Source organism: Onychostruthus taczanowskii, unplaced genomic scaffold, assembly GCF_017590055.1.
Source record: "Onychostruthus taczanowskii isolate IOZ18803 unplaced genomic scaffold, ASM1759005v1 scaffold1, whole genome shotgun sequence".
NCBI lineage: Eukaryota > Metazoa > Chordata > Aves > Passeriformes > Passeridae > Onychostruthus > Onychostruthus taczanowskii.
The window spans coordinates 6,014,107-6,040,781 of record NW_024496525.1 but is presented as its reverse complement, the minus strand read 5'-3'; the positions used below and the strand labels follow the sequence as shown (position 1 = coordinate 6,040,781).

At 40.8% G+C, this 26,675-nt stretch overlaps 1 protein-coding gene across 2 annotated transcripts in view; it reads left to right on the top strand.

Moving 5' to 3' along the window:
* The window catches only part of RGS6 (regulator of G protein signaling 6), a 258,325-nt gene that overhangs the window by 144,537 nt on the left and 87,113 nt on the right, over positions 1 to 26,675 (top strand). For both annotated transcript variants that reach the window (XM_041401156.1, XM_041401146.1), the window contains exon 3: positions 12,865 to 12,964. In XM_041401156.1, coding sequence (XP_041257090.1) covers positions 12,865 to 12,964 — 100 coding nt within the window. The remainder of the gene's footprint in view (positions 1 to 12,864; positions 12,965 to 26,675) is intronic.

The window sequence follows — 26,675 nt, the reverse complement described above, 5'->3', positions numbered from 1 at the left end:
TTAAAAATGTAATTTTTTTGTGAGACAAGGGCATACTAAATAAATTTCTTTGTGCAAGTTTTGTTCTTATCAACAAGAATAATTATCATACTCTTGTTTCTGTTCTTTTTTTGATCAACCTGTAGCTGTATTGCTACAAAAAGTTATTGCACTGAAACACGAATTACTGGAAAGCATGCTAGATAACTTTTAATCATGTTTCAGAGCTACTTTTGCTGCTTTGTAGTTGAACAGAAAAAAAAACTTGGGAGATAATACCTTAGAAAAAGGAAATTATAGAAGAGGTAAACTTGGAATCTGCCTCAACAGTGAATAAATCAACACTTCAGTGACCTCAACTGGTAGGAAAATGATTTTATAGCAAAGTGAAACCCCCTTATACTCTTTTGCTAATGATTTTCCATGAAACATTGGTGTCAGAGTTGGCACTAATAAGATTTAAAAGCATAGAGGTACAAGTCAGGCATGCTGACATGTAAGTCCTTTGTATCTAAAAGTCAAAGTCATATTTCTGAGGATCCTAAGTGTTTTTATGAAAGCTGGAATGGCAAAACAATTTAAGCATCATAAAACTATGATCCCAGTTTATTTAGAAAACCATTAAATGTATTTCCTATCTATGTGTAAAATTACTTTCATTCTATCCTGGAATGAGGAAGGCAAATAATTTTAATGTGATCTGTGATGTTGCTCTGTTTCAGTAGTTAAATACATGTGAACTGCAACCAAATACAACATCTGTCTCTCAGCTGCCATTCTACAATTTAAAAAAAAAAAATCAACTCTTGTAACATAGTTATGTATTTGACAATTCCATCTTTTGGCATCAAGCATTAACATTAAAAATGTAGTGAAAAAGATATTCTGGCTAACCACTCTTGTACAACTGAGATGTATAGGTGTTTAACATTTTTTTCTTTAATCAAGCAATATTCTACAAGCAAAATATACTAGTACAGAAGCCATTGGTTGGGAAAGTAAGGTAGAGTTAAAGTCAAAACCGTGTTGTAGACCAGTTGCTCCTGTATAATAAAATTTAGTATGTTTATGGTGTTATTACTTGTGCTAGATGTTTTCACTCCACACCATGAAAACAGAGCTAATTGAACACAAAATCCATGAAAAAACTTATGTATGTAATGCAGAAGGATTATTTACTATTTATGTTCTGGAGCAAATGCTTTCTTCATTTGAAAGGAAAGAAATCTACCCATGTTTAGATACAGATATCATATGACAGTGGTATAAGAAAGGGTAAGAGTGGATGTTTTGTATTCTGGAGGCAGCTCACTCTCCCTCATTTGCCGTGTTCACATGTTGGAACAGCCACCAGGCTGTAGCCACAGGATGCAGTGTCTGTTCTTTTTATTCTGTCCTGTCCTTTCCCAGTGAATAAAAGAGCAAGTTGGCATTACAGGGCCAGAGATGACCTTTTGTGTTGTCTGCTGGCAGGAGAGGCAGGTGAGAGTGCCTTGTGTTCTTGCTGGGCAATTCTGTGTTGTGAGCTGTGTCTTCAGTTGTCTCTTACACAGTGCCCTGAAGAGAAGATTGTATCATAAAGTACCAAAAGTAAGCAATACTTTTCTTTGCAGAGTTTCTGACTTCCAGTCCACATGTAATTCCTCCTCATCCTCCCCTCAAATTAGGAAAAGTACTGGTTAGGTGTCAAGAGGTAGAAGTCTTTAAAATCACTGTCTGGCAGGGTTCATTTTTAGCCATTTCTGCTCAAGAAAAGTGCATGAGTGTTCTGCAGGGCTGGGACACCTATGATTCTTGTCACAAAATTTTTGACAAGTAATTTAAATAGGGGGTTAAAACAGCAGAGCCCCATTTGTGCATTAGCTGCATTAAGTGCCAGAGTTCAATCAAACAGCAGTTTGAGTTTGATATTTAAAAAAAAAAAAAAAAAAAAGCTGATGTGGCATCATTTTTATTAACTGCCACATGTTTACTGCAGTGTGTTCTTTGATTTATTATTAACAGGAATTGGGAAGGAAAACTCTAGGAGTGGGGAGGTGAAGTTTATAACTCTTTTTACATCAAGAAGAAAAATTATTCTTTTTCTAAGGTGTTATAAATTTTTTTGTCTTTAGCAATATCATTACTAAAAAGTTCAGAACTAACAGGAATGGAACTACTGAATAAATCATAAAATTGGTGCTGAAGTAAATAACTTCACCCATGGTGAGGACTGTAATTGAGCTGTGGCAGAACTCATAACTACTGTTTGATCTGCAACATTTTCTTTGCCAAAGGGAAAGCACCAGTCAGTCTTGGCATAATAAATGGTAGTTTCAGTGCATGAAAATATTATCAAGTCCTGTACTGATGATCATGTTATGAGAATCATGTGCACTCTTAATGTATGCATTCTACTGAGCAATCTGTGAGGTTTGGGTGTTTCATTCTAGCAATAGCTGCTATCAAAGTCAAGGACCAAAGCACTTGAGTGGCTCAGTGAAAGAACCTCTCTGAGTCCTATGTTATGCAAACTTCCCTTTTAGCATAATTTAGCATATTTGAATAAATGGATTGCCAAATGAAGATAACCTTTGTCAGACAATATGCAATCTGTTTTGATTAATGCTCCGATTTTAAATTTTATTTAATATTTTTCATTTTAGTACTGCTCAGAGAGTGAAGTAGAGTACTTGAAAAACATTTCTTTGATAATTGCTAACTGCCCAAATGTTATAACCTCACTAAGAAAATTGCATCTGTACTTTGTAGTGTTTAGCCATGGTGTGGGTGGACAGCAGTGGGACTGCTTTTTGTTTGGAACTCCTTCCCAGAGCTAGTACAGAAAGTCTCAAAGTGCTAAACTCTTCAACATTGTCTCTTTGTGGGCTAAACCAAGGTGTTTCCAAACTGGTAATCTTGTATGTATTTGTGGTCACAAACCAATCTCTTTTTTTTAATAGATGTATTTAAAAGGTATTAAAAAGCAATATGAAGAAAATATATGGATTTAGAGGTATAAAAAAATAATTAAAACTTCATTCTTTCACTCTCTGACAAATCTTCGCAAAGCCTCTACCTCTGTTCTGAAACTCAAAAAATTTACATTTTCTTATGTAGTGGTATCTTTTCATCCTGAGTGGAAACTTTGGTGGGTTTTTCTTTGTCTTTGCCTTTTATTCCTGAGTATTTTTTTTATTTTTTATGTGTAAAAACAATATTAGAAATTACAAGGTGACACTATCTCAAAGAGAGGAAGAGAAACCAAATAGAAACTTTTGATTGTGAGTAGGATTTCTTTTCTTTCCTGTAGTTTATGAACTTCTCTGCTTTGTATTGTCCAGAGCATTTGGAGGCAAGAGGGATGTAGCTTGTCTTTACTGTGGTAGGGCACTTTGCAGTGCAAAGAATTAAACGATGCATGAAATGACCTGTCACACTGTATTATGTGTCACAGTATTATGTGTCACAGAGGAATACTCGGGGAAAAAAAAAGGTAGAAAAATATTCCTGAAGCCCCACTTTGTTCTTGTTTTGAAGAAAAACATTTGGGTTTGTGAGCAAGTATATATATTTCTGCATAATTTATTTTAGCTAAGCCACAGAAGCCTGTCAGAATAGAAAGAAGAGATATGCTGGATAGTTTCCCTCATCAATTCATTAGGAAAGGTAATGGTAGAGATTTGGTGCCAGTGCTACAGCTTCCCTTCAGGAACAACAAATCCCAACTTTTGTGTCTCATACCACAAATAACTTGCAAACTATTTCCTGCATGGCTCCAAGTATCTTCACTACTGTGGGAGAAGTTAGGAACATCCTTATGCAGCTTTGCAAAAAGAACATAAATGGTAGTACACTGCATTTTTATTAAATAATAATATTCTCAAGTTTGTTCTACTTAGTTTCATCTTGTTTTGCCTAAAAAAGTGCAAATTGAGACCATACCATTTTAAGTAGAAAACAGTCCCTTTAAATTGGACTGGGTTTTTTTGTTTTCTTCCCCTATATGCAGAATAAGGTCAGGAATGCAGCAGATAATTTTTCCCCCTTCAACTGCAGAGTTTGCTCCCTGTTAAAGATTTGTTAGTGGCATAGAAGATCTATTTTGCTTTTAAAAAGTGTGATCCAGAGAACAACACAGCCTTCCCTGAGAGTTTGAGGTGATAGAATGCTCATCATTATTCAGATATTTAAAGAAAGCGCTAGCAATGCCAAAACCCTGATTGAGCATCTACCAACTGCATCCCAGCTTCTTATCTGCTTAATATTTATGCATCTCTATTTCATTTCAATAAATAATGTATTTAATTAAATACTTCAGAGCAGTTAGGTAACAGTTGCTGCATTTTGTAGCAAAGGGAGAAAACACTCATGAGGAACAACATGTCTTTTTACATTTGCTCAGGACTGTTTAAAGTAATTTTTGCCAGACTCAGGGATGGCCTTTTGCACCCTGTTGCTTTGGAAGGGTCACTGTCACATGCCAGGGGAGCTGGAAGAAGGTGGCTGGGTAGTCCTTTCCTCCCCTGCCTCCCCCAAGCAGTTGTGATGGGAGGTGGGCAGCTCTGTGATTCCAGTTCCTGAGTAGGATGATGGGCCATGAGAATATTGTCCAATTCCCGGCTTTGGAAAGTGTGGATGTGAGTTCATTTGGGGCTGTGGATTTGGTTTGAAGTTATCTGGCTGCAGTAATCAGCTCTTCACTTTATCAAGATTTGGGGGCTGCAAGTTCCTGCATGGAAAAGATTAGTGACCCACCACTGACTGTCTGGAAGTGCCCTATATTTCATGCTCCAGAGGAAAGTGAGCTTTTCTTCGAGGACTGTGTCTATAAATCTTCAGTTCATCATCACATGAGGTGCTGTTTTCTCATGCCAGCTCAGGCACAGACCACAGTGTAATACTAAGATTCTTATGTGCTGCTTTAAAAGTGCTTGAATAACTGTCCTTGAATAATGTTACAAATTGGAGACTCAACCCAGTGTTGCTGGAAGATTTAAGATTTCAGAAACTTTCTCAATTGTTTTAGAATAAAAAAACCCCAAGGCTCAGCATAGCTTTGTCCTACATGAGAATGATTAATTGATGGCCAGAACTCAAAGTGAAATTCAGGGTGTGGGAGCTAACCCCCAAAAGAAGACCTGGCAAAATCAAAGCTGTTGAAACTAAACTTACTTCTGGAATTTGACAGTTCAAGCTGGTTTGTGCAGGGTTATTTTGGATGGCAGCAGTCACAGATTTGCTTCTGAGCATTCCTGAGATTCAGTTAATGGGCTTCACCCAGTGCCTTGCCTGTGTGCGTGGGAGGGCTCTGGCAGGTCCTGTGCAGTGTCCTGCCCTGCTGCAGTATCCCCATGAGGGCTGTGGTAGACATCTGCTCCGCTCCTCATTCGTCACTGTGTGAGCAGTCTGGAGACCTGCATGGTTTTACATTCAGGGCAGTGATGCAACAGAAGAGAAAATCTCTACTGTTTCCATGGCAGCTTGTGCGTCGGACCCTGGCTGGAGCGAGGCAGCAGGATGCTGTCAGTCCCTGCAGTCAGTGACTTCAGTAAACCACATCAAAGGAAAGCATCTATTCCAAGCTACTCCAAACACTTCTTGCTATATGGGGACTATGGTGCATATGTTACCAGCAGTGCAGCTCTAGATTTCTTGTTATAACTTCACATCTTCATATTTCAACCCATGCTGCTGTTTTGTTTTGATTCAGTCTTCTTTCTGCAGATATTCATTGTAGAGCACTTCAGGTTTATCTGTTCAAATGTTGCTGAGGATGGCATGGTCAGATGCAGTTAGTACAAGGTGACTGGTGACCTGTGAGAAATGGTCTGGAAGGTTCCATTCTGTCACAAGCTGGCAGATACAAACAGCCCAAATGGTGCCAGCACCAGTGCCTTCCCTTAGCAGCACTGTTAAAAGGACACAGGGACTAACTTCGTCCTTTTTTTCCCCCAAAGTGGTGATTCCTTTAATTCAGATGACACACTGAGAAACAATGTGTAGATCATTCCATCCTACAGGTTTCCTGCCTGAAATAATCTTTGCATTTATGTGTTTTTCTGTGCATCGGTTTGCATAGTGCGTAAGTTAAATAAAAGCCTCATCCATTCAATAAATACTGTGTGGCAGAGGTGGTATTTTTTTTAAAGTGTGGCTTTCTTCACACCTCTGTGACACTTCTGCGGCCCCTTGGTTTCCACTGAGTTTTTATTTAATATTCATATTGCCTTTTCATTGGATATTTATGATACTTTTCTACTATTTTAAAAAGCTTAATACTTCTGCTTGTAGAACAAAGTAAATATTTGGTCTGTTTTGGAGCTAGCCTTAGAAGGTTTCTAATTAGAGCAGCTATCCTTTCAATGGTGTAAGATCTCTCAAGCTGATTATGTGCATATATGTGGCATCTTTGCCATAAATGTAGAAAGCATGGGGAAAAAATGCAGCACTGTTCACAAGACATTTCTGTTATGATACATAGTAGAACAGAGGCCCAAGCATTTGCAACTGTAATTACAGTAGCACAATCAATAAGCAAGAGTTTTTTATTTTTACACAGCTTTCTAACATGCCAAAATAGCTTCCTCTTTTAAGCAATTATAGCTCATGTAGAAATTGAGCTCATCGGGAGTTGTCTGTCAAAATGTTTTTAATGAAAAATTGAGTTTGCATAACACTGACACATTGATGTCTTCTGCTTCTCACTGTTGACACTGATGGGCTAAAAGCTTGATTTTTGGGGAGGGAGAAAATTGCATTAGTTCAGCTCGTTTGGAGAATCTCTGTTTGCTGAATTAATTTGCTATGCTTTTTTTTCCTGCTGAATATTAAACCCTGTTTTCCAACTGTGCATATAGTGCCTGAGGGGAATAGCTCCAGCTCTCATTTTCCATGACTATGTTTTCTTGTAACTCAGCCCAGGCCTGAGCTGGGGGTGCTGTGCAGAGCTGACACTGTAGGCTGTGTTAGGGGAGGCACGGTCTGATCAAAAAACTGCTGCCTGGTGCTTGCCAGACTCTGGTGCTGCACCTCAGCAGCTGAGTGTCACAGTTTTTCCCTAGGGATTGTTTTGTATAATCCAATTGACATGGTGAAACCTGTCCCTCCATGTGATGACTTGTGAGTAGCTGCTCACTTTTGTGAAGCTCTAGCTGGATTAGCAGCAGCAGACAGTTAATCATGACAAATGCCTTGGTGGTTGTTCTTCACTGGTACCTTCCTACTGACAGTAGAGATATATAAATGCTAAAGCATGTTACTGTTTTCAAGGTGGTTATTAGCTGTGTTTCACCAGCCCAATAAACATCAAGATCACAGTTAACACTTTGTGAAGCACACTCAAAATTGAGTGAGATATGTGGTATACGCTGCCTTTTTCTGAAATAAGCTCTGAAATTTGAAAAGAAGCAGAGGGAACTCCATTAGGAAGATCACAGGTTCCACAAGTGTCCTGATTTCAGCTATCACTGGATGTTGGTCAGGTGGGAAGCAGCCAAATGGCCCTGCCAGCTGACACATCTGTGCTCTGCTGCCCTTTGATTTTCCTGGGACTGTGGAAGGTTGTTGGAAATATCTTTCATAGTTGTGTGGCATCTGCTATTCAAGGCATCCCAAGTCCTTGGACTTCTTTGAATTAAGTCTCAGCACCCCTGTCTAGTTCAGTATTATCTCTGTTACGCTGGAGAGGAGACTGGGACAGAAGCAGATGATGCTGACTGCTGAAGGCCACACCACAATTTTCCATCAGTGCTGCTCTGCTGCTTTCCAGCATTGTCTCAGAGGCAAGGTTGTTCTTTCTCCCTTGAGGGTGTCAAAGGGAGCTGTATAGCCCTTATTTTTCAGCTTTTTCTTCTTTATTTTTGAGCAGAGTGTAATTGTCTGGACCAGTGAAGCAAGTTGGCTTCAGGCATCTTGTCAAATTAACTTTCCTTGTCTGTGCATGTGTGGGCTGTGTGGCAGGAGTCAGCAGGTGCAGAATGCACAGGCACACTGGTAGTGTCAGAGGCACTTATGGGAGTAAGAGCTGGCACTGTGAGAAACAGGCTCTTTTAAACTAGTATTTCAGTGAAAAGATCAAATGTGCTTGTAATCATTGCCATCAGGCTAGCTGCTAACAGACTGATCCTTTGCTCCGTGTACCATCCAGCTCCCCCAATACGCATGAGAGCTGTCATTGGCCAGGTCAGAGAGGATCTCTGCAACTGCACAGTGCTCTCTAACCGTATACATTTAATGCTGGCACTGATGAGTGATGCCTGGAGACTCTCCAGCCACAGGTTAGCTGGTGACAGGAGGCCCCAGGGGTAGGGTAGCTGCTGTGAGTAATCAGACAGGCACCTGGTACATACTGAAATATTCAGAAATAGACTGCAGGAGCTTTCCTGGGTCCAAGGGAATATGTACATCTAACTCAAATGCTAGAATATGAAAAGGGCACTGTTTTCCTCACTAACTCACAAAATAAAATGGAAAAATGGGACCGTGAGGGCCTCTGACCTCATTATGTGTCACTCAGCCACAACTGAGTGAGTTGAGCCGGGGAGTTCCATTAGCTGCTGGTGATGTCTGGGTGTGGGGCTGCAGGAGATGGGAACTGGTGGCTTTTCTTCTCTGTGTGTAACTTGCCCTTCCCTCAGTGTGTCACCTTCAAGGCCAGCCTTGACCAGGGCTCAGCAAGGCTGTGTGTGCTAACTTGCTGCAGGAGGGGTGCCTGCTTGGCTTGGTGCTGGGAGAAAGAAAAGCTACTGCAAAGTTGAGAGTTGTTTTCCCTCTTAAATGGTAATGGGGTGTTGGGTGACACTGACCCGAAGTTGTCAGGCTGTGGTTGTTACATTTGTTGTTGTATTATGACTTAGTTATTCTAATGCATCAACAAATACCATCTTGTGTTCTGTCCTGCCTCAGAAAAAGGACTTCTCATCTTCCAGTGATAGACATCTTCGCTCTGACAGGAATTCAAGGTCTTCTACTTTGTGCCTTCAGCCCCCTTAGGCCAGCAGAAAATGATGGTGGAAAAGAAGGTCTAATAAATACTAGTAATATATGCATTAAATTCCCATCACATTGTGTGTAACAGAATATGCTGGTAACCTCTTATAAACTACCTGCAGTAGTTTATGTCTCCACTAATGTGGTCCTGCAGCCAGAGGCCCTTTTCAGTGCATTGAGAGTGGGATAATGAGAAATAAAAACGTTCTGGATAAATGTAGGGAGCAGACTTGTCAGCAACCAGTCAGGAGGAAAAACAGATCTAGTTTGTTAGGCATACATTACAGTGTATAGCTAACAGTGACAGCAGATACATTAATTTCTCTGCCTTTCCTGTGGAGATACTGACCCGGAATCCACTTGGATGGAAGAATAACAATTCCCTTTGCAAAATGAGAATAGATTGAAATAGTGGTGACCCCCAACGTAGGAAAAAACCCAAAAAGTATTGCTCATTCTTACCATGACTTTTACTGGGCAGAAATTAGTTCACTGAAGCTTGCTCATTTAGGAGAGATAAATGAGGAATGCTTTGTTGCACTTTTTGCTGCCTCCTAGCCCAATGAAATGAGCTGTCCAAGGACTCTCATTCCCAGGCTTCAACGAGGGAAGCCTAAGGGGTATTTAATAACATGCAGAAGCTGAAAAGAGAGTCATTAGCACTTGAGTGTCTAGGTAAATCTCTTAAAAGTTAAGATTAAAAGCTTTGATGAAAGTGACCTTCACACTTCATTTGCCCTCTTTGTTTTCCTCCATGCTTGAAGCTCTAATGAACAATTTTTTTCCTGCTTTGTCCCTACAGAACTTATTTTGTGAAGTATTTCCATAGCTCAGCTGGAATTTGGATCCAGGGTGGATCTGGCTTCCAGATACTGTATCTGCAGTTATTGGGTGGGTGCAAAACAAAGGCTGGTGTAAAGGGTCAGATCTTCTATTTGTAGAGAGCTGAACAAAACCTGGAAACATTGCTAGACACAGGTTTTTAATATTTTAATACTTGATTATAACTTTAAGAAAGGATAAAATTATCATCACATTTTTCTGTGAGTATGCCATGCTGTCTTCTTTGAGCAGGGCAGAAATTTGCTGGAGAGCACAAGAAAAGCTTGTTGGGAATAGAAAGATTATGTACAACCAGGGGGTTGTAATCCTGTGGGTTCTGGGTAGCAGAGTGAAAATTCTGGGCAGCCTGTAGGAGGATGCCATGTATTCATGTCGGGATCAGATGAGAGGACAGAAGAGAACGGAGGTGTGGCATTTGAGTAGAAAGGGAAGGAGAAGAGAAACATCCAACAATTTGAAATAAGGAGAGCAGTAAGTGCCACTAGTGTAGTCAGGCTAGAAGACAACAGTAAGAAGGAGCCTTTTGGGAAAAATGCAGTAGGTATTTGTAATTGTAACTGAAATTAATGGCCCCATTTGAGACACTAGTGCCTGCTTGATTGATTGAAATGGGGAATAGTTTAGGTAAAAACAATGTATCTTTTTTTAAAGTTAATTAAAGTTTTATTTTGCTTGAAATTAAACTTTTCTTGTAGTGTTAATGACAAAAATCATGTTGGGATTCCTTTAGCTTACAGCAAGCAAAAGAGCAAAAAGTTTTTCCCACATTGAAGTAATTATTCTTGCTCATTTTAATTTGGAACTTTTTGTTCAAATAGAAAAAGAGAAAACAACTATTTTACTGAATGTTATTCTTGTGATTCTTGAAGCCCTGAAGTGTTCCTGAAGACATGGTGTACTCCTGGCACATTTCAGAGCAGTTTCCTCCTAATATGCATGGAAAATGTCAGCTACAAGTACATACAGATGAAGACACATAAGTAGTTGGTAACACAGAGGGATTTTCATTGTCTTGCAGAAACAGTTCATAGTCTTGCTGCCCTTCCTGGAAGAAGTCTAAGACTCAGAATGGAGTCAGGTTCTTTTCAGTGGTGCCAAGCAACAGGACAAGAGGCAAAGGGCAGAAATTGATGCACAGGAAGTTCCACCTGAACATGAGGAAAAGTGTTTTTAGTGTGTGGGTGACTGAGTACTGGAACAGGTTGTCCAGAGAGGTTGTGGAGTCTCCCTCACTGGAGATATTCAAGAACCTGGACACAGTCCTGTGCCATGTGCTCTAGGATGACCCTGCTTGAGCAGGGAGGTTGCACCAGATGAGCCACTGTGGTCTCTTTTGGCCTGACCCATCCTGAAATTTTGTGTCCACGCTTCACAGGTGACTGAGCTGCCCTGTCACCCCATAGGTCTGATGCTGGAGTGCTGCAGCCTTGCAGGTCTGGGTTGATAACACGGGATGCTGTCAGGCTCCTCTCCACAAAATGAAATGCTTTTTTCCACTCTTTAGGAGAGAAATTACCTCTCCAGGTATCAGAGATTAGCAGTTACTTCTCCAGATATCCTCAGACTGGAAAAAAGCCGAGTGCACTGATCAGCAAACAACTTTGCATAAGGCAAAATGGAAAAGTGGTATTAATTTTCATAGTGATTCGTTTGTGGAGAAAGTATTGTTATTCTATCACAAATTAACTGTCTAAGTACCCAAAGCTCATGTAATATATGGAAAATGTCAGGATATTTTCATCTTTGTGATTTCATTCCTACTGAGAATTTGTTCAGGAAGTGTTAAATTAAAAGCAATATATAAACAAGGTGCGAACAGTTCAGTTAAGTGGTAACCTGAGGTTAAAAACACAGCGATCAAATTCAGTGCCTGAAGTTGGCAGGGAGATTGTCTTACCACCTCGGGAAGGCTTGAAATTAAACTTGTTTTTAAATGTAGGTGTTAAATCTGTGGAAAAAAACCTCACTTGCGTATGCAAATGAAGTGGCTTCCCAGAGATGAAGAGAGCATGTTGAGCTCTAGGCTGCCTTTAGGAGACAGAGAGGCTGTGCTCTCATCCTGTAACCTCTCTGCTGTGGTTCTGTTTTGTAGCATCTGTGAGGAGGCAATCGTTAGGTAAAATCAGGGCTGTGCTCCCTGTCTGGCTGCCCTGAGCCACCCGTCAACAACAGCAAGTGGGGCTGTACTGTTGACTGCTTGAGCTAACAGAGACAACAGCTTTGGGGTTATTTTTGTTGGGCTTCTGAGACCTTATTAACTTGAAAGGAGTTTTTGGAGATACTGAATTTCTGTATTGTGCTTATACTTTTTGTTCTCCCTGGCTCTGCCTTCGAGTAAATGTATGGAAAGTAGCCTTACAAGGAACAAAAATCCCTTCCCATTTCAGAGTAAGCAGGAGGAGGATTAAGCTCCTTCCCCCAGTAATTGGATCCTCTGATTGCCATGGCTTTTGAAGATGATAGTGTATCTTTCTGTGTGTGATAGATTATGTGCGTGCCTGTGAACTAAAAGGTAGCTTGGCTTTGAAAATCCAATGAGTTTTCCCCTATAATTGTTTTACTTTTGGTTATTTACTTTGTGTGCTGACCGTGGGATATGTAGCATTCTAGCAAAAAAAAAGAGGCAGGGGAAGTCCTGAAGCTGTTCTACCTTAGACTCTTCTCAAGCCATAGAAAGTTGGTGACTGTCTGGGATCCTTGGGAAAATGAAAGCTCTCCCAAGGTAACAGTACTGAGGATTCAAATTAATGAGGGGGCATAGGGGAAAGTGGACTGGATGTGAACCTCCTTAAACTGGTTGAAGTGCAGTCCAGTTCATCTGTGGAGCAAACACCACCTTTCTATCACCCCTGGCCAGCAGAAAAAGCACAGTTTCAGCTGGATTGTCAGTATCCAACCATTGTCTTCAAAGCAAATCTAATGGGCGGGTAGCAGCGTCTCTGTTTTTGTGCAATTATACACATGGTATATTTGAAACCCATTCTGCCTGCAGGGTGCCAAAGGACTCATGGTATATAAGTGTTAAAGTCACCATTTTGCATAAATCACAGTGTTTTTCCTTTCTTTTGACAGATTGAAGACATCGTTACAAGAATGCAAGATGACAAAACAGGTGGAGTTCCCATCCGCACTGTCAAGAGCTTTCTGTCCAAAATCCCCAGCGTGGTCACTGGTAAGAACTGCAAATGGCAGAGAAGAGAATGTGAGCTGGTACTTGCTGGCTCTAAACAAACATACTAAAGCCACAAAAAAGAAGGCATGTGAGGAAAAAATAATCTCCTCTGCTTAATTTTTCTATATGTTGTTCTGTTACATGCTGAAGTAAGATTCCTTACACCTGAACAAAGATCCCTTTGTTCTGTTTTAGTAAACAAGCATTTATATTTCCTTGGGGTGAGTTATTAAAAAATGTTCCGTATCAAAGTATCACCAGTCAGAGTCATTCCCTATGACAGGAGTAGGACAATCTTAGGTAAGAGGTCTGGAAAAAAAATTGAAATTGTTTCCTTGCGCGTACCCCAGCACTCTTACTGGACTGTGATCACAGGTAGAGGAATGTGAAATACTTTTTATGCATGTGTACTGCTTTGTTAAAGTTCTGTGTACAAAAGTGTGGATGGTGCAGAAACGGGGAGTCAGAGTACAAGACCATTCCTCCACGTATTTCCAGGCAGAGTTCTGTTCCAGTGCAACAAAGACCCTCTGCCATTGATAGATGATGAGTTTATTCTGGGTGATGTAAATTGTATGGAGGATTTGTACTTGGGTTTCTGGTACCTGTTTTCACTGACTCAGTAGTAGTGTTCCTGAAGGTTCCTGGGGAAAATGACCATTTATCTGATTTGAAAACTCATTCCCATAAGCTCAAGTCTGCACTACATAGTCTGGATGTCTTAAGATTGACTCGGCTAAAAGAGGTTTCTGAAATTCTGGTTAAAATTCTTAGCATTAAAAAGGTAATCCATCTAGTCACCAAGCCACTGCGTGTTACTCAAAAGGAAATAGGAGACCTCACAGGATTTTTAAACCATGGTTAGCAGTTCTCTGGCATGATGGAAACTGCTTCCAGTTCTGGAACATCAGCTGCAATTGCATCATCTTGAAATAGCTGGTTTTCACAACACAGAGAACTGTGAAAAGATAAAGATAAAATAAGAACAAAACCTCTCTCAATCTTATATTTTGAGGGGAGCAAGCTCAGTACCATTCTCTTCAGGTGATTTGAAGGCAGCTCCCATGGACAGTTCATGAAGCCTCTGAATTTGAAAAGTATGGGAAAATAACAGTCCAGTGGACAGCCCAAAGTTTTCTCCATTTGTTATTTTTCCTTTCAGATGCATAGACCTGCCTATTTTTAGACCAAAACCAAATCAAAGTATGTATGCTATTAGTGATTGACTGTAATAGACAGGTGAAGAGGCAGGAGCACCTGCATTTGAATGGAATCTGAGGGCACTGGGTTTGTTCAGTCTGGGGAAGAAAAAGCTGAAGGGAATGAGAGGCTGCAAAGACAGGTTCAGATCCTTTCTCAGAAGTGCATGTTGAAAGTACCAAAGACAATCTACGTAAGTTGCAGGAAAAGAAATCCCAACTAGATTTACATATAGGAAGAAAGTTGTTTATGTTCAGAGCAGGTGAGCATGGGCCCAGTGTCCCGGAGGAGCTGTGGAACCAGTGGTTTGCAGCTGTTCAGAAACCTCTGGGCCCAGATGAACTGAGCAGTCTGACCTAACTGTTCATTTGGCCTGGCTTTGTGTGAGGGTTGGACTAGACAACTTTCAGAGAATCCTTCCAACCTGAATTACTCTTATGGTCAGTGGATACTCAGTTTTATTGCTTGTCTAATGTCTACACAATGTAATGAACACAGGAGAAGAACTTGTATTTCCAAAAACTTTGTACTTCCTCTTGGGAAGAGCTCAATTCTAGACCATGGGATTCTCACACACTTTTTATTTCTACCTGAGAAATGGAACAGCAACGCTGAGATGTGATTTACTTGGCAGGCTCACAGTGACTGTGATTAACAGGGATTTATTTTTGCTTGACACTTCTATTGTAATTGCTTCTCACAGGAGAAATATAAAATCTTAAAGGAAAAGAAATATTACAGGAGTGCCTTGGTGCACCTAACAGGCAGCTCTGTTTATAGTACAGCAAAGTGGGTGTTTGATTTAAAGTTTGAATACCAGGGAGAGAACTGCTCATCTCTGTTTTCCTTTCATCTGTCCTGATGCCTGAGGTGTGAATGAGGTATTGGGTAACACAAGGAGAAGAAGCCTCAGGGAGTTATCAATAATGGTCCTCTCTTGGCAACAGAAATCTGGGGAAAAGGATTAAACAACTTTTTTTGAATGTATGATGAATTTGTGCAGGTATGCTGTGCCAAAGACACATTTCAATCTGCTCTGGAAGTAGATTTTCCTATCCCCTTCCCAGTCTTTTGGCTCTCAGTAGGTCAGTCAAAGGAGAACACATCACACCATTATCTTCTTGGTTACATTTGCACTTTTATGGGCAAGCCACAGAGAAAGAAAGTAGGATGGGACCAGTCTGTGTGGCACCTGTGTGCATGTGTCAGACATTGTCCAATGTTCAGTTTAGAGTATGGAATAGAGAAGAATGCCTGAGGGCAGATTTTGAGTAGTGCTGTGATGCATGCCCAGAATGTGTTGTCAGCCAATGCACATAATGGCAGCTGCTGCAATAAATGGAGTTGCACATTTCTCATCTAGTGAGGAAAAATTTTCTCAGTAAATCTTTAGTTTCTGTAGATGAATTGTTAATTCTGTTTTTGCAGTTATCAGACTGTTGTAGGAACATCTCATTATACTAACCAGAAACAAACCTGGCTTTCTTATCTTCTTTTTGATTTTCATATAATTGCATCTTAAAAGTAACCTCATTCTTGGCAGGATGACCAAACACAAAATACTTTTTTCTCCCACTGGTTCAGACTTGGTCGTATACAACATTGCCAAAACAAGTCAGAAGGAAGTCAATGCTGCAACAGCAGAGCTTTTCAGTACAAAAAGCCTCCTTCACGCTTCCCAGCTTGCCACACATTCCCAACCTCATTGCAGATTCTCCTGTTTTGTGAACTGTCTGATCCTGTGTATCAGCATCTTTGCTACCATAATCCAAAGGAGACATGCAGTCTAAAATCTTTGCACTAGTCTGCCCACCTCCCAAGAGGTTTCGATACACCTTCATTCTGATCCATACCCCCTGACTTCAAGCATGGCTTTCCCCACAGCTCCATTTGGAACGATACCTCCTCCCAGCAGCAGTCCCATGGCCAGTCCCTTGCTCCTGCACTGCTCCTGAGCCTCACCCCAGCATTCCTTGTCTTCCTGCTCTGCTCCCAGCGCTGCCTCTGTCGCTGCGGGTGGATTGATGAGTTACATCCTGGCTTTGCTGGCTTGGATTGAGTGCTGCCATGCAAGCTTAGTGCACACAGCCCTGACAGGGCATTTCACTCCTGTCCTGCCATATCTGTCTTACATAAGCCCTGGACCTCTCCCAGCAGAAAGCGCCAGTTTCACTGAAATGTGCCAGATGGCCTGTCGCTACTAGAGACTCGTGAGCTAAACCAAGTTTAAACTGCTGTGTGTCTCTGTCTGAAGAAGCCAGCATGTGTCTTGGCAAGTGCCCATGGAGTTGTCCCAGAACACATCGGAATGTCACTTACTCAAAGAAAATGCATTTGGCTGGAGTATGGAAATCCCATGGTGTTGTGAAAGAGAGACTTCATTATTGAAAATGTTCCCTGATGATGTAGTTCAAAACAGTCAAGTTCTGCTGGAGAACTTTATACACCCATTGAGAAATTGAGAATTGAGAAATTCCCTTGGGGCCATCCTGAGAGGGTGTTTGTTGCCTTTTCCCTTCAGAGGAGGTCAAGCACATCTCTCATCCAGATATAGCAGCCACAGGCCCACGGGAGAAATAAGTTCCTCATGTCCAGAGTTTGAAAGGCCCCTGTTCAGGTGAACTGTGCAAAAAAAAAGGTTGTTGTGGCATGGGGAACAGGTCCAGGACTGGCAATGGTGGCAAGAGCCAGCGCCCATCACCTAGCAGGGCCTGGGGAGCAGGCTGCAAGGCTGAGTGCTTGGGCAGAACGTTTGCTTTCTTGATGCTTCTTTTCAGGGGCAGAACTTGCCTTGGTGCCTTACGGAAAGTAAGGTCATTGGGACCAAAGCCTCCATGAGATGACTACCAAAAGATTTGGCTTCCCCAGGCTTTCTGTCCAGCTGCTTGCATCACCTTAACACAGGGCTTTCACTGCAGGACTGAGTCTGATACAGATTTCCCTCAGCATTTGGGTAGTTTTGTCCTAGATAGTCTGACTTTCCTCTGTAGTTCTGCTTTGAAAAAGAGAACACTTGAAAAGTGGTACTGGCTCTGTTTCAGTTAATAGATGTAGATAGTCCCAAATCTAAACCAACTTCAATCTTCTGCTAAGCATCAATTATTCTATTTAGTTAAAACAAGCAAACAAAAGCCACTAACAGACAAACAAAAACATTTCCAAAATTTAAAGCAATATCCAAATTAATACTGGGTGTTTACAGGTTTGTGAAGGATATAAAGAATATGCTCATGGTTTAAAATTGACATATGTTTATATGTGCATACTATATATTTTTTAAGGTTTTCCATATTTCTAAAGAGCAGATGCTGCACAATAAATTCAACAGTTTAGCAATTGCTTGGTGGAAACTGGCTTGCCAAATAAAACTTGGTTGGGCATACAAATCCATTTATTTATCATAAAAAATCAATTGTTCTGAACAAGTTGCATTTAAACTAATTCAAGTCAAGACTAGGCTTCTTCATAACAACTTACATTTCCTTCTTTTATGCATCTCTTCTAATTGCACCCAGTGGAAATGTAATCCCTCCATCCCTCAATAAGAAGTCTAGTATTTCAAAGCTTCCCTGAATAACAGCATTAGACATGTCAGCAATTACATGAGTAGCGCATGTCTTGCAATTACTTTTTTTCCTGTAGCTTTCTCTTAAGCTTTCTACGTGCCTGCCAGGAGACAAATTAACCCAGTTAAGGAGTCAAACTCTTACACTGTGTTCATCCTCAGCTCCCGCCTCCCTCCCTTTTGCTCCTTAACTGCATCCAGCTTCCTACCTTTCAAATGGTGAGAAGGATGAGGGAGGAGAAGATGGAAATCAGCTCCCTGAAGTGTAGCAATTTTCTGCCTGTTGTAAAGATGCAAAGCAACACCTTGTGTAGCAGAAGTTTAAAGGATTTGATTGCAGAGGACAAGGGGGATAGCAGATTAATCAAATAGGACATGGTCATCAAAGAAATAAGAGAAAGCAATCAGAATAAACATTTGAAACAGTAGATATTCAATATATCTCTCTGTGCATCTGCACATGCCTACACCTAAATACATGTAATAGGCTGCAAGTTTTGTTAAGAATAAGCCCAAGAGTGGTTAAGTGTTACATGCTAGAAATAACCAAGGACACATTTATGCATTTATAGGCACTGTACAGAGTGAGGACTGCTGGTGTTTGTGTATCACTGCCCTCTGCTGCAGCCAAGCTACTGTTCAGTTCACATCATGCAGCTGCTCACCTTCCTCACAAGTGCTGTGTCTGTGTTGTGCTTTCCCAGCTCAGGGGGAGTGCATGTGGTGTGTTTTGTGTCCTGCTTGTTCCATAGCAGTGGTCCTTCTGTGCTGTGTGGCATATAGCTAGCCCAAATATTGGGGTATGTGTGACTTGACAGCTACTCTGGGCTTGGAGAAGAAGGATGGTTTTCAGAGCTAGCTGTTCCATGTGTGTCTTTCATAATTCTTCATCCTCTTCAGGACTGCTCATCTCCAAAAAAGCATGCTTGTACATCACATGAAGCTTATATAGCCCATAAAAATGCATGCATGCACTGTGGGATAAATCAGAAAATATTAAATAAAATTAACCATCACTTAAAATTTCCAAAATTGGACACTCTTCGTAACTATGTTGTTTCATATGATAGCACTTGAAAGTAGTTGCACCTGAGATGAAAAATATTGGAGGAAGTGCACATCACAGCAGGGGGGTGCATTAAAATTTGGCTTAGGCCACTGAAACATTTACAAAACCCATCCTGAGGCTTTAGTATTATTTCAGTCAATAAAAAAGGTTTCTTAAGTGCTAAAGCCCAGACCATTATGAGAAATTTAACTTCTGTACATTAGTATTGTGAAGGCCCTTCCTGATCCTGCTTGTCCTTGCTGTATTTGAACCTCTGCCTCTGTCAAGTGAAGCTATGATAAATCAGAGACATAAATAATTATGCTGCATGGATATTCCTGTGGCCAAGGAAACTACAATGAAAAATCACCCAAATCACCAAATGATCTAGCTTTATCTTTCTGCAGTGACTTGCCTGCTTTTTCTGGATATCAGAGATGATGTCAGAAAGAAAAGTAGACCCAAGACAACCTTCCAGTCATGTGGGCAGAAATTAGAGCACAAAATTACAATTTTTCTTATTTACAAACATGATTATAAAAGTTGCTGGACTGGAAAGCAATAAATGAGAGCTATGAGTCTGGAACAAAGCAAATCAATTAAAAATTGCCTAGTATTTTTTCTCTACCAAATTTGCTTTTTGCTGAAGGACTTTTCAGTCTTTCAGTTGAGAAAAAGCTGGAATAGAGACAGATTGCATGACAAATTACCTGTTGAATTCCAGTGTTTAGATGAATTGGTAATTCAGCCACAATAACAAAAAATACTAGATATTAAGAAGGGTCTTAATATCTAGTATTATTATCAGGTTGCTGACTGTAGTTTTATTGTGAAACACAGTATTTAGCTGATGGAATATTGTGGCTAATAAATAAAGCATTAAAAAGAAAAGTACATGATATTTCAATGCCTGTAGAAATACATAGGGATGAATGATTAATGCTTTGCTGCATTCATCTCATCTTCAAAAGCACAGCTTTATTACAGAAGGTTGTTTCCAGATCTGAATGACACAGCAAAAGAGCAGAGATTAATTATAAGAACTGTGTGGCTTTGTTTTTTGGATGGGAGTGTTGAGCAGGCTGTACTCCAGCTGCAATACTTTGCCTCTCCTGTCTTCACAGCAACCTGGGAGTTGTGTGGTGAAGGATCTACCAACACAGTTTTGTTTTTTCACACCTCTTGCTTTGGCCCTTCCTCCAGCATTCCTGTGGGCTGCAAAGCATCAGATTCACAGCAGAGCAGCTTTGCTCCTGCTGTGCCCGAGAAGCCACATCCCCCCGAGGAGCATGTGGGGCCCTGACCTTTGACAAGCCATTTTTACTTTGAGGTAGTGTAAAGGCAACAATATATGAAAGCACAATGATAATCAATAGCAATGAGAAGGTACAAATCTTTGAGTATAGATTGATAGCCATTACTTTGAATCTGTTGCTTTAATTCAATGCCATTCCAACCATTAGAAAAATAACCAACTCATATTATTGGGTGAATACATCTTCCTCTTTATTCCATGCATAGATTCTCTTCATTGTTATCTAGCATTCTTTGGCTTTTTTAAGTCAATGTAATATTTAGGGTATTATTTATTGGACAGATTCTAACTTGCATTTTAATTAAAGTTTATTTTGCAAAAAAGCCCAAGAGTTTCTTCTAGGACTTAAATTTCCTGACTTTAATCAGTGTGTTGTTTTAAAGAAATGCAGAAGTTAGCTTCAATAACTGTAAATTCAGGCTCATAAATAATTTCTACATGTTAGGTTTGCTAGGTGAGTATTGTATGTTTGATATACTTCAGTTACAACATTGAAGTTACTATTAATGTAACTCTTGGGGGTGAGGTGAAAAGGAAGGGTTGGCTTTGCTTTTTTGCTTTAAATAGTACAAAGAATTACATAGACCACCAGTTTATTTTTACTACTATAAATAGCCAGAAATTTTCACTGTGGCTGAAAGCTGCACTGGGCAGTGAGAATACATCTCCACAAGAGGCTGTGGGCGAAGGAGGTTGGCATGGTTCTAGATTGGACAAATTCTAGGGCCTGGTTCGTGTGAATCCCTCAATGGTTGGTGAATACCTTGTTTTATTCTACCTGTTCCAGCACGAATACACAGCTCTTTGGTCTTTCATGTATTTGCACCTGAAAGCGCCATAGATTTGGTTTTAGAACCTTCTATAAGAAAAGGCAAAGAGGACAACAAAAAGCTATCAGGCTTTCCATGCATATCCATTGCTATAAATATATACATTTGCATGTTTTCTTTGGTTTTTTTTTTTTTTTTTTCTCCTGTGTGGATAAATCTCTCAAAACTGCATGCTGGCTTCCCATGGATTTGTTTTGAGTATGGTGTGAACTGATGAGCTTGGATATTTTTGATGTATGATTCACTACCACATGCAGAGAAGAAAATTGTATTTTGGTCCTGCAGAGCAATAAAACTAAGCAATTAGGTCTTCGTTCAGTTAATTCCTGTTTGGTGGCTGGGTGCTTTCCCCAGAAGAGAGTCTCAGGATTCAGCCCTTGCAAGGTCACTTGCACTGTAAGAATTTTCTCCATGTAGATAACTCTACAATATGACCAAGACTGCAGACTAACTCCTACCTAGGAATGAATAATAAAACTGACAGGAAACTTTGTGAAGTTGATAATGTAATATGCTAAGTATACTCATAGGCAAAAAAATAGCATAGACTGATGAGAACAGTAACTCGTGTTTCTAGCAGTGGAAGGTTTTAGATAAAATTATTGGAGGGTGTTGTGTGGTATTGCATAGAAATTCTTTTATTTTTGAAACTATTTTATTGTGGATAGGATTGTCTCAGTGTTTTTATTGTTTGTTTGTTAGTTTGTTTGTAAACTCAATTGCTTGCTGGCTGATACCAAAATGGTTGTCAAAATCACTGTGTGAATAATTTCTGATAAGTTTTCCTTTCATGATATTTTTGCCCTAACTATTCAGTAAGTTTCATTCCTATTTCCTGAATAGGTTAGACTGATGGGAAACCACACTTTTAAACGAATGAGATCTGCCAAATGTCCAGTGTTTTGCTGAATGCTGACTATGTTTTTTCTCTTATGAGAGAGACAGTGATAGGTGTGCTTTCTAAGGAAGCAGTAGTAGCCATAGAAAATAAAAGTTACTATGTTCTGATAAAATTTTGATCACAAGGCTATCATTACTGATGCTAATGAATGGGACAGTGGCATATTCATCAAAGTTTATTTCTTTTGTCAAGCATTAAAACCCCAGAATCTGAAGACTAAATATTTTGAAATATGATTTATAATTTTGCACTGTAGCATCTCATGTTCATTGTTTACGTCATGGGCAGTACATTAGAATTTGGTTTTGTGTTTTTGTGGTTTTTTAAGTAGGAAGGGTTGATTTTAGAGCTCCAAAGTGCATTAGGTCACTCCAGCTTCTTGTTCCCCAGTCTGTCTGTACATTCAGGGTTGCCCCATCCGAGATGCAGAATCCAGCACTTGTCTTTGTTAAAACTTCATCCAATTGGTGATTGCCCAGCCCTGTGATTTGTCCTGGTCTCTCTGCAGGACATCTCTGTCTTCAAGGGAGTCAGCAGCTCCTCCCAGTCAAATTGGACTTGGATTCAGCAAACTGAATCAGTATGCCTTCAAGTCCTGAATCCAAGTAATTTTTGAAGATGTTGACAAGAATTGGCCATAAAATGGAGCTCTGGGGAGCCCCACTAGTGACCAGTCACCAGTCTGATGCCAGCCAATCCACCCGACCCATGAGCCAGTTGCTCACACATCACTTGATGTGTTTATCCTGCTGGGTGCTGGACATTTTGTCCAGAAGGATCCTGTGAGAGGCAGTATCAAAAGCTTTACTGAAATCCATAAAATTACATCAATTGCCTTTCTTTGATCAACTAGGTGGGTTACCTTGTTATGAAAGGAAATTATTGCTGTTGACAAGCAGCAGATCAAGGAAGGCATCTTTCCTAGTTGTCACCCTTAGTACCTGTATCATGAAGTTATCATCCAGGTGTTCTGGGGATCTTTTGGATCTGTTTGTGCCAGCTGTGGGGTATTCCTGTAGTATGTTAGCATGTCTAGGCGCCATCTCTGTCAATGACTTCCTGCTCATTTGCTCCCTGCTCAGCCCATTAGGCTGAGGTGCCTGAGGCAGAGATGTTACTGTAAGCAGCATCATAGAGGGAGAGCATCCCTCTCACAGCTCAGGAATCCCCATGGCTTGGTGCTGGCTCAAAGCAGGTCAGCTGGGAATAGACATGAAGCCTTGAGCTCCCTCCTCTCTGTGCTGGGGGAAGTCCTCTGGCAGCCTTGATGCCTTCCTGAGGCTCTTAGAATCATTATTCTGTAGTACTGGTCTACCCTTCCCATTCCTGGCAAATTTGTAAGGGTTGTGACATTAAAGTTGGGGAAGAGTGGGGAGAGATCAGAACAGTATCTAATCCAATCAAGGGAATAAAGATCAAGAATGTACCTCTTGCAGCCTCTCTACTGTAGTCAGCTTGCTTCTGGAGCCCTGTGCAAGTTAGATTTGAACACAACTTCTAATTAGGTATCTGGGTCATGTTTGACATGCTCTTGGTTCGGCATTGACGTTTCTGTGCTCCTACTTAGCTCTATATTTGCCAGCTGTTTTCCTTAAATAATTCCACTTTCCACTAAAGGATTGTGTATCTTATGTAATTACACCCACAGCAGTGTGAGGCCAGTCATAGGGACACAAAAGTAGAAATAGCTCAGCATTTTACACCAGCCTTGGCATTCCTTAATGGAATCATTAAAATTTGGATTCCCATCTCTGCTGTGACAAGCTTCTTTAGCTCTGCTGAGCTCTCATTCATAACATCTAGACTTTGTTAATTTAGGTGCAGCTCTGGAAACAGCTGTCCTCTGTTCCACTGAGTCCTCTAGGCCTTGCCTGTCAATCCAGAAATGTCAAGATTAAATTCCTTTTCATTACTTCTTTTCAGCAGTCAGAGGATTTGTTACCAGTCTGGATAGATTCAGGGATGAGTTGCATGAATTTTCTTGAAATAGTCTCAGGCCATGAAGCATTTTCTGAAACAGGGATTCACATTATGTGAGCTAAACTAGTCACAGCACTTTAGGTGCAGATTGTGAGAGTGCTGGAAAAGTTATGCTGGGGTATAGAGCACCAGACCAGGAAAAAACTTTGCATGTGCAGTAACATACTGGAGATTTGTCATTCTGAGACTCCTGTTGTTAAAGCAGGGTTCATTACATTAGACCCCATGCTGTTGAAAGAAAGTTTTAAAAAAAGATGTATAATTTTGTCAATACTCACTCCTCTTTTCTGGGATTCCTGGGCTATTCTGTTCCTAGAAAAGGCAATGCCCGTTTTAGGGACAGTTTATTTGAGAATTGCATCTGCATATTGCAGTAGGTGCCTCACTATCCCATTTTTATTCTCTTTTAAAATTAAGAAATCCTGATGCTGCTCCTCCTAATTCACCCTTTTGTGTGTGGTACCTTCCACCACTGGCTTTGCTCACTGTGGTTTCTTCAAGCCCACCTCTGAAAGGAGCCTACAAGAAGGATGGAGAGGAACTTTTTACAAGAGCATGTTGTGGGAGGACAAGAGGGAATGGCTCAAACTAAAACAGAGTAGGTTTGAATTAGATATTAGGAAAAAAATTCCTTACTGTGAGGGTGGCAAGGCACTGGAACAGTTTTCTTGGAGAAGCTGTGGATTCCCCATCCCTGGAGGTGTTCCAGGTATAGGCTGGATGAGGCTCTGAGCAGCCTGGTGAAGGGTGTCCGTGCTTATGGTTAGGGGGGTTGGAACTCGATGATTTTTAAGGTCCCTTCCCAACCCAAGCCACCTGATGAAAATAGTCCAGATTTCTCAGGGATTAAAGCAAACATGCTCTAATGTGTGGCAAAACAGCACACAGGAATGGGAGCTTGGGATGTGTGTGAAGAGAGGTTGAAAAGCTGTCACACCTTGATTGTGATGGCCATCTGTGATTGCATATTTTCATTTTTGGGTAAGAGTGATTGTTTATGGGGACCTGTAGGTTTGCCCTGCAGAACAGGAGGGTGTCCTTTGCAGATGGTACTCAGAGATGTGGATTAATATGCTGCCACAGTGAGAGGTAAAACCTGCAGATGCTTTGTGTCATGTCTGCATGGGCCCATGGAGCCACCTGGCTGGCTTTGCTAAATTAAAGGAAGGTAGCATCTGCTCTTCAGCTGTGTCACTTGGCAGTACCTGATCTGCTTGACTGAGTCTGTGAGCCTGTTCCTGCCTGTGTCACTCACAGTTCACCATGTCTTGTCCTGTTGCATAGCAAACTTTATTTCTGGAGAAGTATTGTGGAATTCTGCTGTCCTAATGAAAACCTATATAGACTCAAACAGTAATATGAATGGCAGCTGCATTTTGTTTTGTTGCATAAACTTACCCCTATTTTTATTCTTGAACTTTGTATATTAAGCTTTTGGTGATGAAAATGGTAATTTCATGCATGTTTTGGGGGCATGGGATAATTTACAACCTACTCTCTGTAAATAATCAGAGGTGCCAGGTAGTAGTGATGATAATGTGCAATACCATATTTTGAGTAAGAACATGCTGAAGGGCCTTTGGCATCCAGAGGGCTTGCACTGTATCTGTTTAGGGAATTTGCTGCAAGTGCTCTGTTCTGAGGTGGGTTTCTGCAGAACAGTTGTGAGCAAGACTCTGAAGGACCCCTGCTGGTGTTGGGATACAAGTTTTCAAGGGGTAGCTTCTAGCAAAGCCAGGCTACAGTGGGTACCCATACATGCAGCTGCACTTGGAACCCTTGTGGTGACAACTGTATCGTTGCAAGCTCCCTGTGTGTGCTGGGAGGGACGGAAGATAGGGCATTTCTCCTGCTTCTGCCTTTTTTCCTCATACCCTGCAGCTGCTGAAGGGACCAGTCTCACCTACTGAGATGTGAGTGTAAGGTTTCTCTGAAGTGATGCTCTTGGCTAATATGGGGCAAGTTGGCAGATGGGAGCTGCAAAAGGCAGGCCCTAATGGGTAAAGTAAGAATGCCCACTTTGTGTCAAACCAGTGGCCACCAGTGACCCTCTGGCCATGGATCCTGTAGTGGATATCTAGGGTAGTATATAAGGAAAAAGGCAATGTTTAGCAATATTGTGGAGATATGTTGCTCAATTCCAGCTGTCTGGACTGAGAGAGACATGGTGGGAATCATAGGTATTTTGCCATTCTGCACTGATTTGATTGTGTTTACATTTTTCAGATATATGGAATAAATGGTTTTACCTCACAGTAGAGGGGGCAAAAATGCCTTATAGGAAGTAGTTTGGAATATTACTAAATATTTTCAGTGTTTTACATTGACATACATAAAATCCTGAAAATGTACACGTAATGTACTTTTTAGTTTGTGTGTGGCAGACACAAAGCTGCACTGTCATAGACATGGATTTTGGTGTTTGACTGGAAGCATTTTCAGGTTAATGTGTAGATGTGTAAAACACACTCCTTTTCTGACTAATACAGACCAAGAGTTGGACTAGATTAACACTGTAGATCCCTTTGAAATGAAATATTCTGTTGTATTCTAGTCAAGTAATCATCCCAGTTAGTTAGCTGGAGAGACTGGCTGAGAACATGCTTTTGTGGTGCTAGTGCTATGGAGAACCAACTGCTCTGTGCAGAAATATCCTGCACTGATTGCCTTCAGCACCCACGACATCTCACCTGTACTGTCTCAGCATGCTTGAAGGTTTCATCTTCCTCTGCAGTTCAGGGAAATTGGTCAGCCTTCCTTATCCCATCACATCCCACCTGAACGTGCTCAACCTGTCACTGCCCTTGTTTGCCACTTGACATCACTCCTGTTTTCTTATCTCTGAGCTGTGCTTAAGTCACATGGGTGGTTT